At 34.8% G+C, this 15000-nt stretch overlaps 1 protein-coding gene across 12 annotated transcripts in view; it reads left to right on the forward strand.

Annotated features, from left to right (window-relative positions):
• The window catches only part of NFIB (nuclear factor I B), a 301210-nt gene that overhangs the window by 284355 nt on the left and 1855 nt on the right, over positions 1–15000 (forward strand). For all 12 annotated transcript variants that reach the window (XM_019664419.1, XM_019664413.1, XM_019664414.1 and 9 more), the window contains one exon: positions 10284–15000. This exon is cut by the window's right edge and continues 1855 nt beyond it. In XM_019664419.1, the coding sequence (XP_019519964.1) occupies positions 10284–10301 (18 nt within the window). In that variant the 3' untranslated portion in view covers positions 10302–15000. The remainder of the gene's footprint in view (positions 1–10283) is intronic.

Raw genomic sequence — 15000 nt, forward strand, 5'->3', positions numbered from 1 at the left:
CTCTCAGGAGGGAAATAGTTGCTGAGTTACTTATGCTGTTCATGAGGGTACTGTTGTGTCTGTGCTTTGTCCTCCGATGTGGACAAATTATATTGTTGCATATGTGAGTTATGTGGGGTATAAACAAATACATCAGTTCACTCCCTAATTGGCTTTCTTTCTGAAACTATAGCCAGAACATAGCTTGCACTATCAAATATGAAAGAGCAATATAATTGAATGAAAAAGAAAGCCCAAGGACAATCCAAGAATAATATAAACATAAGTTATTTTAAAACATTGGAGGGAGTGCTTTATGCAAAAGAGAAACTGGATTTATTGTTTCATTCCCTCTTCTCCCCCTTCACCCCTTTCAGGAAAAGGCAAAGCCACAAGTGAGTGGCTGTATGTGTCTGATGGCTTATATAAACATAGAAGAAGCCCTCAGATGGCTAAAATAAACATGCGCGTGTTACTGAAGGATATGTTTACACAAACCATTTGCTCAGCCTCTGAAATAATGAATAAATGAAGATTTTACTGAAATAATTGGAAGGGTTTTTGTGTTTCGGCTGATGCCATAATTGAATGGCACCAAAGAGACTTTTTATCAGCTATTTTCCATGTTACATGTGTTAGCAGTTCCTTTCTATGAGTTGAATACTTCATTCTGTAGTTACTTTACACATGTTTTTGTAAGAAATTGTCGTTTATTACTGCAATTCTAGAGAGTTGCTTGATTTCCCAAGAGAAATTTAGCAGCCAGTAAAGATTATTTGGATCTGGTTGGTCAGAAGCAGGGGGGAGGGGGTGGGGGGACGCGAAAAGGAAGGAGTAGTAACATTCATTTCATACATATAATCTTATTTGCATAACACTATCCTGAACCTACTATTTTCCTTGCTTTGTCCATAAAATGTTCTTTGTAAAATATATATCCTCAATGGCTTCAGAATGAATATTTAAACAAAAATAATCTTCAATATAGGGTCACAAATCATATGTTTGTATGTAAATATGTATGTATGCATGAGTGTACATGTGTATACACACATGTGTACATATGCATGTGTGTATACACATGTATATACACATACATGTACATATGATACTTGTATGACAAAGGCAGTATGTGACCTATTCATAGGTAGTATTAAGAGTTAACTTTTATTTCAACATTACACTTAGACGATCCCTGCGAATTCACTAGGTTAGCATTTCCTGCTTTCAGTTTGTTATCTTGACACATAACTACAGTACAACAGCTGGGTTGTTCATGGAGTTCCTGGGGGGGGGGGGCTTTATTCTCAGAGTGCTGAATTTCCTTTTCAGCTGTCAGCTCTAAAGTGTGCTCAAAATGTTCAACTTTTTACACACCATTCTGGGCCCCTAGCACCACTCAGGGACTAGAGTAGAAATGTGAAGGTATATGAGCCCAAGAATCTTTGCTTCAAGGAGGAAGATTGCAAAAGCCAAACTTGCACACGACCATTGTTTGGTAACAGGGCTGCTAACTAGTGTTGCTCTTTGTATTTGAATAATCTATTTGAAAGAATTACTCCATTCTCATCAAAATCATTTGCACCTGTTGTGAAATCAAAACTAACAATGTGACTGTTCTTAAAAATGACATTATGTGATGTTCACCCACATGCAATATCTGTGATCTGGCTGTTGAAAAACACATTGGGATTTGTTGTAGTTTTGCCTAAGTTTCTCCATTTGTAAAGAAAGATTTGCACAACACAACGTTTCCTTTTTATCTAGGAAACTCTTCAGAACACTTCCTAAGAAATTAATTGTATTCCAGCCAGACTTGCATGCTGCCATCCCACAGGAAATGGGTCAGCAATCCATTAAGATGCCATTAGATAATCTAATTTGGAACTTAATCTCTAAATTAACCATGCTCCATACTTGAAGCATACTTGAGAGAAAGAAAAAAAGTTTACGTTTGAATCGATAGGGGAGCCGAAGCGTGAAGAAGGCTGTTTGTTTTTTCTGTAGCTGTGGTCACGTCTCAAGCCGTCTGGTAACCAGGAGAAACCAGACATGATGTAATTCCAGATTGAACTTGAACTTCAGGGACTTAGGATAGGGGAACAATGGACCATAGGAATCAATAATGTCCATTTTCCACATGATTATGTTTGGAGCTTTAAGTTAACCTTTATGGGAGAAGCAGCAGGATCTGCAGTGTGACCAGAATGAGACGATCCAGAGACAAGATGTTAGAGGAAAGAAAACAACTTTTTCCGTGATATTTTCTGAGCAGCGCTGCAGATTCCAGCAGGATTAGAAAAGTTCCCGCTCTGCAGTAAACCGGTGGCCTGTTCAGAGCACTCTTTGTTCGCTTAGGTAGGACAAATTTAATCTTACGTTTCCTGTCAGATGATTTTTGGCAGCACGACGGGAGAGGGAGGAGCGAGATTCAGAAAATTCCCAAATGTAAACCTTTCTGATTAACCCTTTGCAATGAAAGGAAATATGTTAAACACCTACTTGATTTGAAGATGTTTTATGTAAAGTGCCATATTTACATATGTATTACATCTCTTAGAAATCAGCTCCACCAGCACCCAAGGCAACATTTCTTAACTTTTCAGATTCTTGTGTTTGCTATTGCTGTTAGTAGGTATATACAGTAAATTTTTAGTCATATCTATTGAATAACAAAGCATAGAGTGAGTAGATATAATAGTAAGCGTAACGTCGAATTACAAAAGATAAAAGATGATTGAAGTTCAAGAAATTGAAGGGCACAAATTTTAAATATTCAGGAATTGTAGATACAGTTGTTTTCTCCTTTGTTCATTTTTGTTTTATGTCATGGCAGATTTTCTTTTTTGCCCCATGTGGGCAGAGTAGCAAGCATAATATAAAAACATGCTCAGTTCCTCAATCATTTGTGATTTTTATACTTCAGAATTCTGATATGAGTAAGTTCTTTCATTTAGAAGTAAAATTGTGTAAATAACACAAATGTTTGCTTTTAAGTGAAAATTATTTGGGAAAGACTCACTTCTTGCTTTTGTATAAAACTTACATTGCTGTTTTACTTACTATGCTTCGGGCTGTTTTCTCTAGTGCAAGGCACTATTTGGAAGCAGTTTGTTTGTAGAAATTTTGTCTGCTGTTGAAGACGCACATATGCTAATAAGGGGAGCAGTAGCACTTGTGACAATAGCCCTGAAAAGGAGCCCAGGGATAGAGTCGAATACAGACGGGAGAAAGAGGATGGAAATCCACACGCAGGGTTCTCCGCTATAGTACTGCCTGTGGGAGGAGATCAAATAATTACTTTGAGCCTGATAATACCATATTTTTTAATTGGCTAAAACCTCCCACAGCTACATAAGTTGTTATACGTGTGTGTGTGTGTGTGTGTGTGTGTGTGTACTGTAATGTATTCACAATTAGCCACCTTTATAATGATTCTCTTTCATTTTCCATTCTATAACATGGAAAATATCAAACATAACTTTTTACAAATCTACTTAATTTGGCCTGTTTAAGGGAAGGGTATTTTTCTTATGTCTAAAGTAAACATTTTCAGGAAATTAAGTTTTTATTACTTTTAAGTATATTGATTGCCTGGTTGAAGAGTCTTCTAGGATTTTGTAAGGGCTTTTTACTAGAAGAGTACAGTAATTGTAATGAGCCCATTTACTATTTAGCTGCAGTGGTCCCATACATAAGGGCTCTTCCTGCCCCGTGCCCTTCATTAGATAAAATATTCCACTGGCGTATGCCATTATTTTACTTAGAAAACGTTAGTACTTACAGATGCTAAAGTTAACATTCAATCCAGCATGCCCCAATAAAAAAACACATCTGAAACAATTGAATATAAATTAATGAGCTTTGACGACCTACCGTTTTGATATGTTACTTCAAAACCGCTGGTCCCCAAGGAGTAGCAATAAAGAAGGCTATTTACCTACTTAGTTAAGAAACAAATACATTTCTCTTTCATTACTGTGAAGTGCTATTGCTTGCAGTTAGAATAATTCCATGAGCCACCTGCAGTTTATGATATTTGGTGTTTCCCAGAGAGCCCACAAGAGTACTTTGCAGTTCAGGTAAGAGCTGGCCAGGGAGCTTTCCGATACAGATTATTACAAATAGTAATAATCATTAGAAATCATCTTACGTGCAAATAGGATCGTTCAGATGGCAATAATGAGCCTTAAAAATGGGGGAAATAAATCAAAGAAACCCAAGACCTGCGTAGAGCACTTTGGATATCTTACTTCTAGGCTAGTCTCCTCTGAAGTGGAACGAAACATGTAAATTGTTCACATATAGCCACATCTGTATGCACATAATCAATGCACGTATTGCATTCAGCTGAAGAGAATCTGGAATTGGATAAAATGCAGTTATTTGTGTTGAAGTTTGAACTCAAAAGAGTTGTACTTCCATGAAAATTTCAGTGTGTCTAAGTGATATGGACCTTAATTCACAGAATCTCATTAATAATTCAGGGATAATATAAATTCTTGTCCAGTGATAAAAGTGAAGTGTGTTTCATTAAAGAGGTACAGTGTAGTAGGTAAGAATATAGATCCTGGAACCACACTGCTAGAGATCAAATCCGGGCTTTTACAACTTAATAGCAATATGAATTGGGAAGACACGTAACTTCCCAGCTTCATTTTCCTCATCTATAAAATCAGAAAAGTAGTGATATGGCACTTTTTTCGTAGGTTTGTTTTGAAGATTAAAAGCTTTTAAGTAGGTCAAGCATATAGAACAGTTCCTGGCACTGTTGTTTAACACATACTATATAAGTGCTAGCAACTAGTGTATTTATTACCATTTTTTTGTTCTAATATATTAATGAATTCTTAAATAGATTCTTAATATGTAATTATATATGTATATATATGTATATATAGAAATTCTTAAATATATGAGTACTTAAATAATACCCATATATTTCTTCAACTGGTCTGAATGAGCATTTTTTCACTAGACACTCTCTGCAGCCTTTGTGTTATACTGAAGCTAGCAACCAATCCAAATGCGTACATATACAATACAATCCAGGACAGCATGGTTTCTAACTTAATTAATACTTAATTAACTTGCCTTTGATTTTTATTTTTCCAGGCAGATTTTAGCTACTAATAGGGAAAATTGTACATTGTGTATTTTAGGAGAGATACTGATATCTCTGTGTTAATATTGTAGCAATAAAATTAGTAGTATTTAGCCAAGGAGGTAAAAAAAAAAAAATTCCCTCTTGTGGATATTTGAATCAGGTGCAAAGGAATTAAAGGCAAATCCTTCTTTGAAATTAAGGTATTTATTTAATTTATTTTCCATGCTTTCTGGGCCATTGTTTATTTTTATTGCTATCTATAAGTAATGTGGCTACTGATACAGTTGAAGTATGTATAAATATATACAATTCTTTGTGCATCATTCCTGTAATATTTTTTGTAAGCTTCTTAAAAGAGTACTTACTATCTTTGGAGTAAATATGGTAGTCTTATGATTAAATTACTGTGTAAAACCTGAATGGGCTATGTTATTACTCCCCTGAAAAGTATTAGGGTATTGGATACTTTGACATTTTGACATTTGACATTTTATAAGACGTTTGACAAACAATTTTCCCTACCCATTGTCAGATAAGTACAGACTAGTAATAAATGAATTTTGCCATTCTTGAAATAGCTCTTATTGTTTTAATCACCTAAGATTAAGAGTAAAAATGAAGCCTTTGACTTTATTTATTTATTTTTTGGTTCCTTACTCAACTTATGACTCCATATATGTTTATTTGGCACCCTATGGTTCCTGGGTCAGTTAAATATTAAGGGCCCGATCCTTTTTTGGCCTAGAAGACACAGCACAGAATGCCTAATTTTGAAAAGCACAACCATTAAATGTTGGCTTGCCCAGAGCAATTTTCTCTCTTTTTTTTTTTTTTTTCACTGAAAGGTATGGAATCTAATCCTTGTCGATGTGAAGACCAACTATTTTATCCAATTTATCCAGGATAAGAAAGATACAAATAGTATATCATTTTCAAAAGGAAGAAGTGGGTATCTTCTTCTCCTTTAATCCTCATCATCGGGTCACCCTAGGAGAACTTCAACTAGATTTGTTTTCAGAGGAGATAGATATATCAAATTTCAGTGTTGCTTAATCATGCAGACCAACCACACATTCTGTGTACAAGTCTGCTGTAGCAGTAGCTCGGTTATGATCCAGCTGTGTGGGGCATGGAAAATTCACTATCTACTGAAGCAAATTCACTTTACTGTCAGGAAATTCTGTTCAAAATTTCTTTCTAATGCTGGGTTAATGTCTGACTTCCCAAGGAAGCCATATAATATAGTAAAATGGCCATGGGAATCAGACAGAATTGATTCATATCTAGGTCTAGGTGAGTAACTTTGGGCCAGTAACTTAAGTTCTTTAAGTCTCGGTTTTCTCATCTGTGAAATGGCGATAATGATGGCAATTTCAAGAATTCATTGGGAGAGTTAAGTAATGTAGCATATGTAAAAATACCAAATATGGCACATTGCTCATAGTATGCTCTCAGCATGGTTATCATCTTGAAAGTTTCTCCCTTTTGTACTAATTCTGTCCACCTGAACCATACAGGAAGAGGTCTACATACATTTCTTTTCCAACTCAGTTGTCGTGACTTACCTGTCTCCCTTTAGTTGGTCCTCAAATGACATTATTTGGTGAGTTTCTTCACCAAAGAAATGCCACAGTTTGTTTCCCTTGAAGAGTGGTGCATAGAAGCACAATGTTTCAGAGGCAGCCGGTCAGTATAAAATGAAGCAGGACCATCACCTGCCATTAATATAGCTAAAGGTCAAAATAATTTGTTTGCGTCCTGCCTTTTTGGGACAGCCACATTTGGTTAGAATAATATGAAAATATTATCAATGATATCAGGCATTTTTGTTTTTTACAATTGTATACGTAGAGTAGAAGTCATTAGGGTGAATTCTGCTTTGTGTTAAGGTGCTGTTAAAATCTTTTTTGAGCCCGATGTTTCCTATATGGCATGGCCTTTATGTATTTTCTAAAGCTGTGCTTTTAACTTTCAGTTATACTCATCTTCTGTTTGCCAAAAAAAGACCCCAAAAAAGTGACTTGGCAGTGGAAAATGTAATGAAAACAAAATAAACGCATGCTTGAAGATGATTGTTGAAGTAGCTTAATTTGACCTTAAATTTATTTTGAAATCTTTCAGTTATATTCTTACCTCTCTTAGACAGAGGCACAAGCTATTGGATTGAACATAAGGTTATCCATATAATCCTCATTCCATTACGAATTACACATTTTAAGCAGTTTACATATAACTAGTTTGTATATGTAGATAAATATAAATATGTGTGTTTATTTTATCCATACTGGTGATGATTGGCATTTATTTAAATACAGAGAGTTAGGTATGTAAAAAAGCATTCTTATATTTTTGCCTGAAAAACTACTCAATTTGAGGTATTATCTTTTTGAAATTGAATGATCTAGGTTATTTTGTTTGATTGAACATTTTTCTATGCATTGTTGTCATAATCTTTGAATTCATTTTATCAGATTTTTTTCTCAATGGGACTATCAAAAAGCCCTTTAAAATGTCTGTGCCTTATAGTTCTGAACTTAACCTACAAATTGGCAATAAGAGACTTGTAAAACTCATATATGGGGTCTGCATAGTGTTAATCTTTGAGATTTATTTTCCCCCAAAGGTTCATAAACAGTATTGACAAATATATTGCACACTGCAATTTTGACATGGTCATAATGTAAGATGGGAGGTTTGAAAGGTTTAAGTAAACATCTAAATTGAATTTGTTAGATATTCTACAGCAAGAGTCCTGTTAGTCAGTAACATCAATTTATTTTTATTGAGTATTTTCCAAAGAATAATAATATATAATCTCTTTTTAAAAGTTAAGAAAGCTATTGTAAAATAAACCCCAAATTCGTGTCTTTTCTGCCGTGAATAGATAGATTTCTCCATTTAAGGATTCACATCTATTTTCAATCATTTGATATATAGTTTATTTTCCTAAAGTATGCAATCTCTAGATGACTTTCTAGAGCTCATTTATTTTGGGAAGCTTGTTGATTTTGCAAAGTGATATGTTTGTTGTTGACATTGTCGTTTACTGTCAAGCATTATCAATTTGAGCTAGTTTTTTTATACACACTTCTTCAGGTTAAAAATAATGGATATCTGTTTTTGTAACTTATCTTTTTTGTTAAATAATGATTAACATCAGCTATGGCCACACTATGAGGACAAGGTCATTTTCTTTCCAGAGCTAACCTTTCAGTCAGTAAGATAATCATAGATACAGATAATCATGATATGAAGTAATAAGTGCTGTAATAATACTGTGTAACAAAGTGTGGTGGAAGTACAGTTGAAGGGGAAAATAAGTTCCATGATTCATCGTGTAACATTCTTCCCGATCAATAGTGCAAAGCACAGAAATAATTGTTGAAGATGTGTGTGGGAAGAAAGAAATATGTGAAAGCAATTAAGTTTCTTAGAAAAGGTTTCAATAACAACTATTCTTAACAATTATGATTTTTCATTAGATAAGGAGTACATATCTTTTAGTCTGAATTATTTCTTGTTTGAATTGCTATTTAATTTTTCTTGCATAATTAATTTTTGCTAATGCTAAATATCTCTAGTTTTAAGTTCAGAGATGCCTGTTTTCTTTTTAGAGGAGCCAAGTCACAATGTATTTCTGAAAATACATGATTTTGAGCAACATTTAAAAAAAATACATAGTTGGGTGTGATTTGGAACACTTAATTTGTTTATCTAAAAATTTATTGAACAGTTACTATGTGCTAGGTACTATATTAGATGGACAGCAAAAAGAGAGGTGGACTTTGCTATCATGGAGTTCATTGTCTAATCTTAAAAATCCCTCGAGCATAAAAGGTCATTGTGAATTTTTTAAATTAAAATATTAACTCAGAAACATGTATCTAGACAGGTAGTAATAAGCCACATTTTGTATAGAGTAAAAAAAAAGTTACATATCAAGTTCTTTTTTTTTTTTAATTCAAGTTTTCTTTTTCTTTTCTCCTTTTTTTTTGACAAAATTTTTCCTTCAGGTTACTATTCCATAAAGGTTTTAGTACCTTTGGAATTCAAATATGAAAAAATGAGGGTGTCTAGATTGATTGCTACAATAATAGTATCCCTCACCTCATGATTGCTAAAGTAAAGAAGGGGATACTCAATGAAATTTAAAACATTGAAATTTTGTCTCCCTGTCAGATCATGACAAAACTGGGTATAGAATTGTCAATTTGATGTTTTCTTGGCTCATGATTATTTATGAAGCTGTTACTTAGCTGACACTTATTCTGAGTTGAGTGTTGAAACAAGTAGTACATCTGATTAGTTATACCCCAAAATGTATGGTGTGGCGTTGTTTTGTGATATGTAGATCTGGTGTAATTTACCTACACATGATGCTTGTTTAATGAGAGCTTATGCCAGTAGCAATTAGAGAACTGTTTTTCAAACTTGTTTTTAAAACAGCCCTAAATCCAACATAGTTGAAATTCAAGTTGGTTGGAGAGGGGCTGGAATCTCAACTACTTACTCCCTCCAGCACTCTTATTCACTCCCCAAAACTCCCCAAATTCAGAGCATCTCTGATGTGGTAACGTTACTGATGGGAAGGGACAGGAATACCCAGGCTTCTAGTTTCAGCATACCAAATTACATGTTACAAATTACTGGCCTTTCTGAAAAATGTATTTTTTTCTGATTGTGAGGGAAAAGAAATAACTTGTATTACGGCTTTCAGTTTTATTCAACTGATAGGCAGGTAAAAAAATTCAAACCCATCTTATCACTGAATTGCTTGTGAATTAAAAGTAAAACAAGATGAGAATATAACTGGCAAACTATATTATAGGTACAGTTGTAGATTTGCTGCTTTTTCTTTTTGTGGACAGGATAATCATGTTGTATATATATCGAAAAGGAAATCAAGTATTTTGGGAAGAATATTCTCAATCAGACTTCAAAAATTGTGTTTGAGCCCGATTAGAGGTTTTTCTGCTTCACAATTAGCCTTACCTTCTGTGAAAGAAATAGACCATGTAGTAAATGTACATATAATATTTATAATTTAGCATATTAGCTCATTTTAAATTGTAATTTTGAAAAAGTTTAAAGTATTTTAATGCCTATGGAATTTATATTTCTAATATTGTTGTAGATTTTAACATTGTATTTTTTTTCTTTTTCTTTTCCTTCCCTCCTGCCCCTCTGCTGTCAACAGTCCTGGTACCTGGGCTAGCTTGGTTCCTTTCCAAGTATCAAATAGGACACCCATCCTACCGGCAAATGTCCAAAATTACAGTTTGAACATAATTGGAGAACCTTTCCTTCAAGCAGAAACGAGCAACTGAGGGAAAATGAAATACAACCATAGTTTAAGAAATTAAAAAAAAAAAAAAAAAGGAAAAGAGGAAGACTGGACAAAACAAAACAAACAAAAAGGGAGAAAGGAAAGAACCTGAAGAAAGAAGATAATAGACCAGCAATTGCAGCACTTACAATCACTAATTCCCTTAAGGTTGAAACTGTAATGACATAAAAAGGGTCGATGATATTTCACTGATGGTAGATCGCAGCCCCTGCAACGTAGCCTTTGTTAAATGAAGTCCGCTGGGAAATAGATGTTCTGTCTCTATGACAATATATTTTAACTGACTTTCTAGATGCCTTAATATTTGCATGATAAGCTAGTTTTATTGGTTTAGTATTCTTGTTGTTTACGCATGGAATCACTATTCCTGGTTATTTCACCAACAAAGGCTAGGAGGCGGCATCAGAGGTGCTGGGTGACAGAGCCATGAGCCAGCCATTTTATAAGCACTCTGATTTCTAAAAGTTAAAAAAATATATATATAAAATCTCTGTAGCCTTTAGTTATCAGTACAGATTTATTAAATTTTGGCCCTTAACCCAGCCTTTTCCAGTGTGTAACCCAGTTTGAAATCTTTAAAAAAAAAAAAAAAGAAAAGAAAAAAATGAAAAAAAAAGTAAAAAGGAAAAAAGGAAAAAAAAAACAGTTTGAACACAAAGGCTCTATGGAAGAAATGCCTCTATGTAGGTGAAGTGTTATCTCTGCATGCAACAGTAAAAATTAATATAATATTTTCCCCACAAAAGAAACACTTAACAGAGGCAAGTGCAATTTATAAATTTATATCTAAAGGGGAATCATGATTATAAGTCCTTCAGCCCTTGGACTCTAAATTGAGGGGATTAAAAAAGAATTTAAAATAATTTTGAACGAATTTATTTTCCCCTCAGTTTTTGAGGGCTTTAAAAAGGCATTAAATCAAGACAAATCATGTGCTTGAGGGAAAAAAAAATTAATGAAAACACAGCACTTATGTTGGTTTAGCTGCAGCCTCCTTGGAGGTAGAATTTATTTATTTAAAATTACTGGTTGCATCAAGAACCCATAGGGTATACAAAAGGTTCTATAAAATCTGCATTATAGAGACAGAGGCAGGCAAAACCATGTCACAGGGGTAAAGCTTACAGTTTACAAACTGGGAACGCCAGGGTGTAGGATATAAAAACGCACTCTTGAGAAAACAAATGTAATCAGGGTGCTGAAAACTTGCATGGTGCTTTCAGACATTAGCCTTGTTCAACAAATTTCTTGTATTGACAGATCTGTAGTGTGCATGGGCAGACACATTTTGCCTCTATGTCTCTTAAAATTTTAATTAAAAATACTCTTTCCAGTAATCCTAATTTGCACGAAGATATAATGTCCACATTACGTGCCTTGCCTTGAAATCTAAAAAAAAACAAAAAACCACAAAAAAAATCAAAAAAGTGACATCACTACACTTGTTTTGCTGCATTTATTATCATTTTAAATCTTTACCATTTTTATGACAAAATATTTTGTACTCCAGACGAAGAAAAATGTGTGACATCATGGATTTTTTAGACAGTTATACCTTTATCTCACATTTATAAAGCATATCATGGCTGTGTATAGTTGCCGCTTAAAAATTGTAATCGACCAGCAATATTTTCAGTATTTTGGTGTTTTTTCTATTAACCTTTCATGTTTTTCATCTTCCAATTAATATTTGGGGGGAGGGGTTTCAAATTTATACGAATTATGCAATACCAAGTTTTGCCTATGTAGGTAGTGCTTTTAGCTGTATTGGTTATTATAGGTAAGTACACAGATTTAAAAAAAAAAATAATGTATGCTTTTTTTTGTTTGTTTGTTTTAATTGACCAAAGTGGGTACTGCTATTTTTGCAGTGTGATGAGGTCCTTTTGTGTACTGAGAGATGGACAGGGGATTTTTTTTTAATATACATATATATATATTCTGGGGTGGGTGGGAGGATTTTGAACACTTTACAGTGTAGCTGTGAAGCAGTGCACCCTGAGATGGGCCTGGGCTGCAAAGCGACTGTTCTGCCTACTGTGACAAACTTCAACTTACACAGGTTCCCCCTTCTCTAATTTCCCACCTGGGGTGCAAGCTGAACTCATTTCTGGTATTCATGACAACAAAAATAGTAAGAACAAGTTAACACAACACATTCTCCTGGAGGCAGACTTGGCTTAAAACAAACTGTCTTATTTTTTTCTTTGTAATTTTTTTTTTTTTTGTGGTGGTGGTGGTAGTTTTTCTTGAGAGTTTCAGATCCACAGTGGAGAGTGAACCTGTCTCAGAGTGAGCCTGTCTCATATTTGGTAAAGACATTTGTTCAAATATTCTCATAGCGGATGTTTCACACTTTGGGGGTTTAACACACAAGTACGCTTTCTTCTATAAAACACATCATCCCAGCTGGAAGGAATGCTCCCATATTCCCCCCCCCCCTCACCACTTCCTTTCCCCATTTCTTCATTTCATCAATGATAACATATGACTTACCTGTGACTCACTACTTCAAATAGATGGCAGTACGCTTTGAATTTTCTTTTATATACATCCAGAAGATTAAACAGAGGGTTGCTATTATTAAATGTATTTGGACTTACAGATTAAAATCGAAGTTCAATTTTTATGGAACAAAAAAATAAATCTTGTTACGTTTTCATTTTTATCTGCCCTTTGAAACTGAGAACTACAGCAGAAGGGAAATACAGAATTTTAAGAAATGAATGTTCCTGTGGATGAATTAAGCCCATTAGATGCTGATGGGATTTTTTTAAGGGATGGTACCTCAAATATATGTTTGATTTAGTTTCCTCTGAGGCATAGAGAGTGAATGGAGACTGGTTTTATTTTGCCACCGCTCCCCCCCACCCCCAGTCCCATTGAGAGGATTCATTACTAGAAGGAAAATCTTTCAGAATTAGTGACACATGGTGGGCTGTCTTGAGGAGCCCCATGACCCCTTCCTTCAGGCCATGGCCTAATAAAGTAAACTGTCCATTGTCCTCACAGCATATCATTTAATAATGAATAATTTGGAGCAATGCTTATAGGCCTGAGAATTGTTTTTGATTAGCCCATTCAGTTTGATAGCCCAGATGCTGAATAGCACAGCAGGATCCAAGCAGCTCAAGTTCAAAAGTAAGTCCAACCATTTCTGTGATACTTGCCCTGTATCACCTCAGCCAAGTTCTTCATGTATCTTTAACCTATTAGGTGAACACATCAACCTCACAAGACATGCAGTATTTTTTAAGAGCAGATGTGCTCTCTCTTTTTTTTTTTTTTACCAGTTGAGTGAGCAGTTCTAGCTAAATACGTTACACACTGTGGGTATTCCTGCCTGCCTCTTGAATACAAAGGCCTAGTTCAAGTGTTGCTTTTTATTTTTTAATCAATTTTTTTCTCCTTTCCTTTTAAAATAAAACTATTGAAAACACTACATATATATCTCAAATCCATTTTTTGGTCTCCTCCTCTTTTACCAGGAAGTATATTCTCACCAAGGGCACCACTTTTGCAGGTCTTGCACGCCCCTCCCTTACCCAGAACTGCAGAGCTTCAGGATGGTGAAGGTCACCCAAGGGCATCCGTAGGGGGCCGTGTCTCCAGCCCCCAGTCCCGCGGCACTGTTCAGCTTTTGTTACGTTGCTTTGCAGCCCACCACTCGCAGTGCCTCTGAAGTGTTTCCTCTGGAGTGACATGAGCGTTTGAGGCTTGTCTAAGAAAAATAAATAAAAGGCAGTGAAGGAGACTGTACATAAAGACATGGCAAAAATCTTAATTATAGCAATATAGTTATGGGGTAATGTTCGGGTGGGCAGCTCCATTAAAAAAAATATGTGAATGAATCTGTGAAGCTGCAAGTAGCGAGAAGAACGAAAGGTCTTCTTAATGAACCGCCTACCTTGTAGACAGTAATTTGTACACTGTATAGTTTTGTTAAGAATTTTTTTTAAATTAAAATTCCCATGTTTGTAAAGCTAACTTTTTAACAATTATAATGGAACTATATGTTGTTTCCATTTTTAAAGTAAGCAAGAATATTCCTTGTTTAGAGACTGGACTTGAGTTAAAACTCTCCAGCCTCTTAAGTTATGTATTAAAAAAAAAAAAAGAAAAAATCTGTCCATATTAGGAGTTATTTCACAGATTTCCTGTGCTTGAAAAGCATAGGGTACTAATCCTTTAAAAAAGTGTAAATGGAGAAAAGTTATATTTTATGAAGGTTATTTTGTTGTATTTAGTATTGGGAAAGTTGGTTTTTCAGAGCATTTCAGAATGTCAGAAAGCACCACTGTCTTTTTATTAGTATATATGGCCTTTAGCAAACGTTTTTTGTGATTGTTACGTGATGGTATTTAAGGTGAAGTTTCACAGAGCATTCAGGATAGGCAGAAAACGAAAACAGTGCTATGTCTCACTAACGCGTCCTCAGGGAGCAGAATCTTGGATTTGTGACTTGTAGCTTCATAAGGACTCAACAAAAGAGATTGCACAGGAACATCTTCAGCTGTATGACACAGGACATGTTCTTTCCCGAGATGTAAAATCTATGTACTGTGTG

This window comes from Hipposideros armiger, unplaced genomic scaffold (assembly GCF_001890085.2).
Source record: "Hipposideros armiger isolate ML-2016 unplaced genomic scaffold, ASM189008v1 scaffold_422, whole genome shotgun sequence".
Taxonomy (NCBI): Eukaryota; Metazoa; Chordata; class Mammalia; order Chiroptera; family Hipposideridae; genus Hipposideros; species Hipposideros armiger.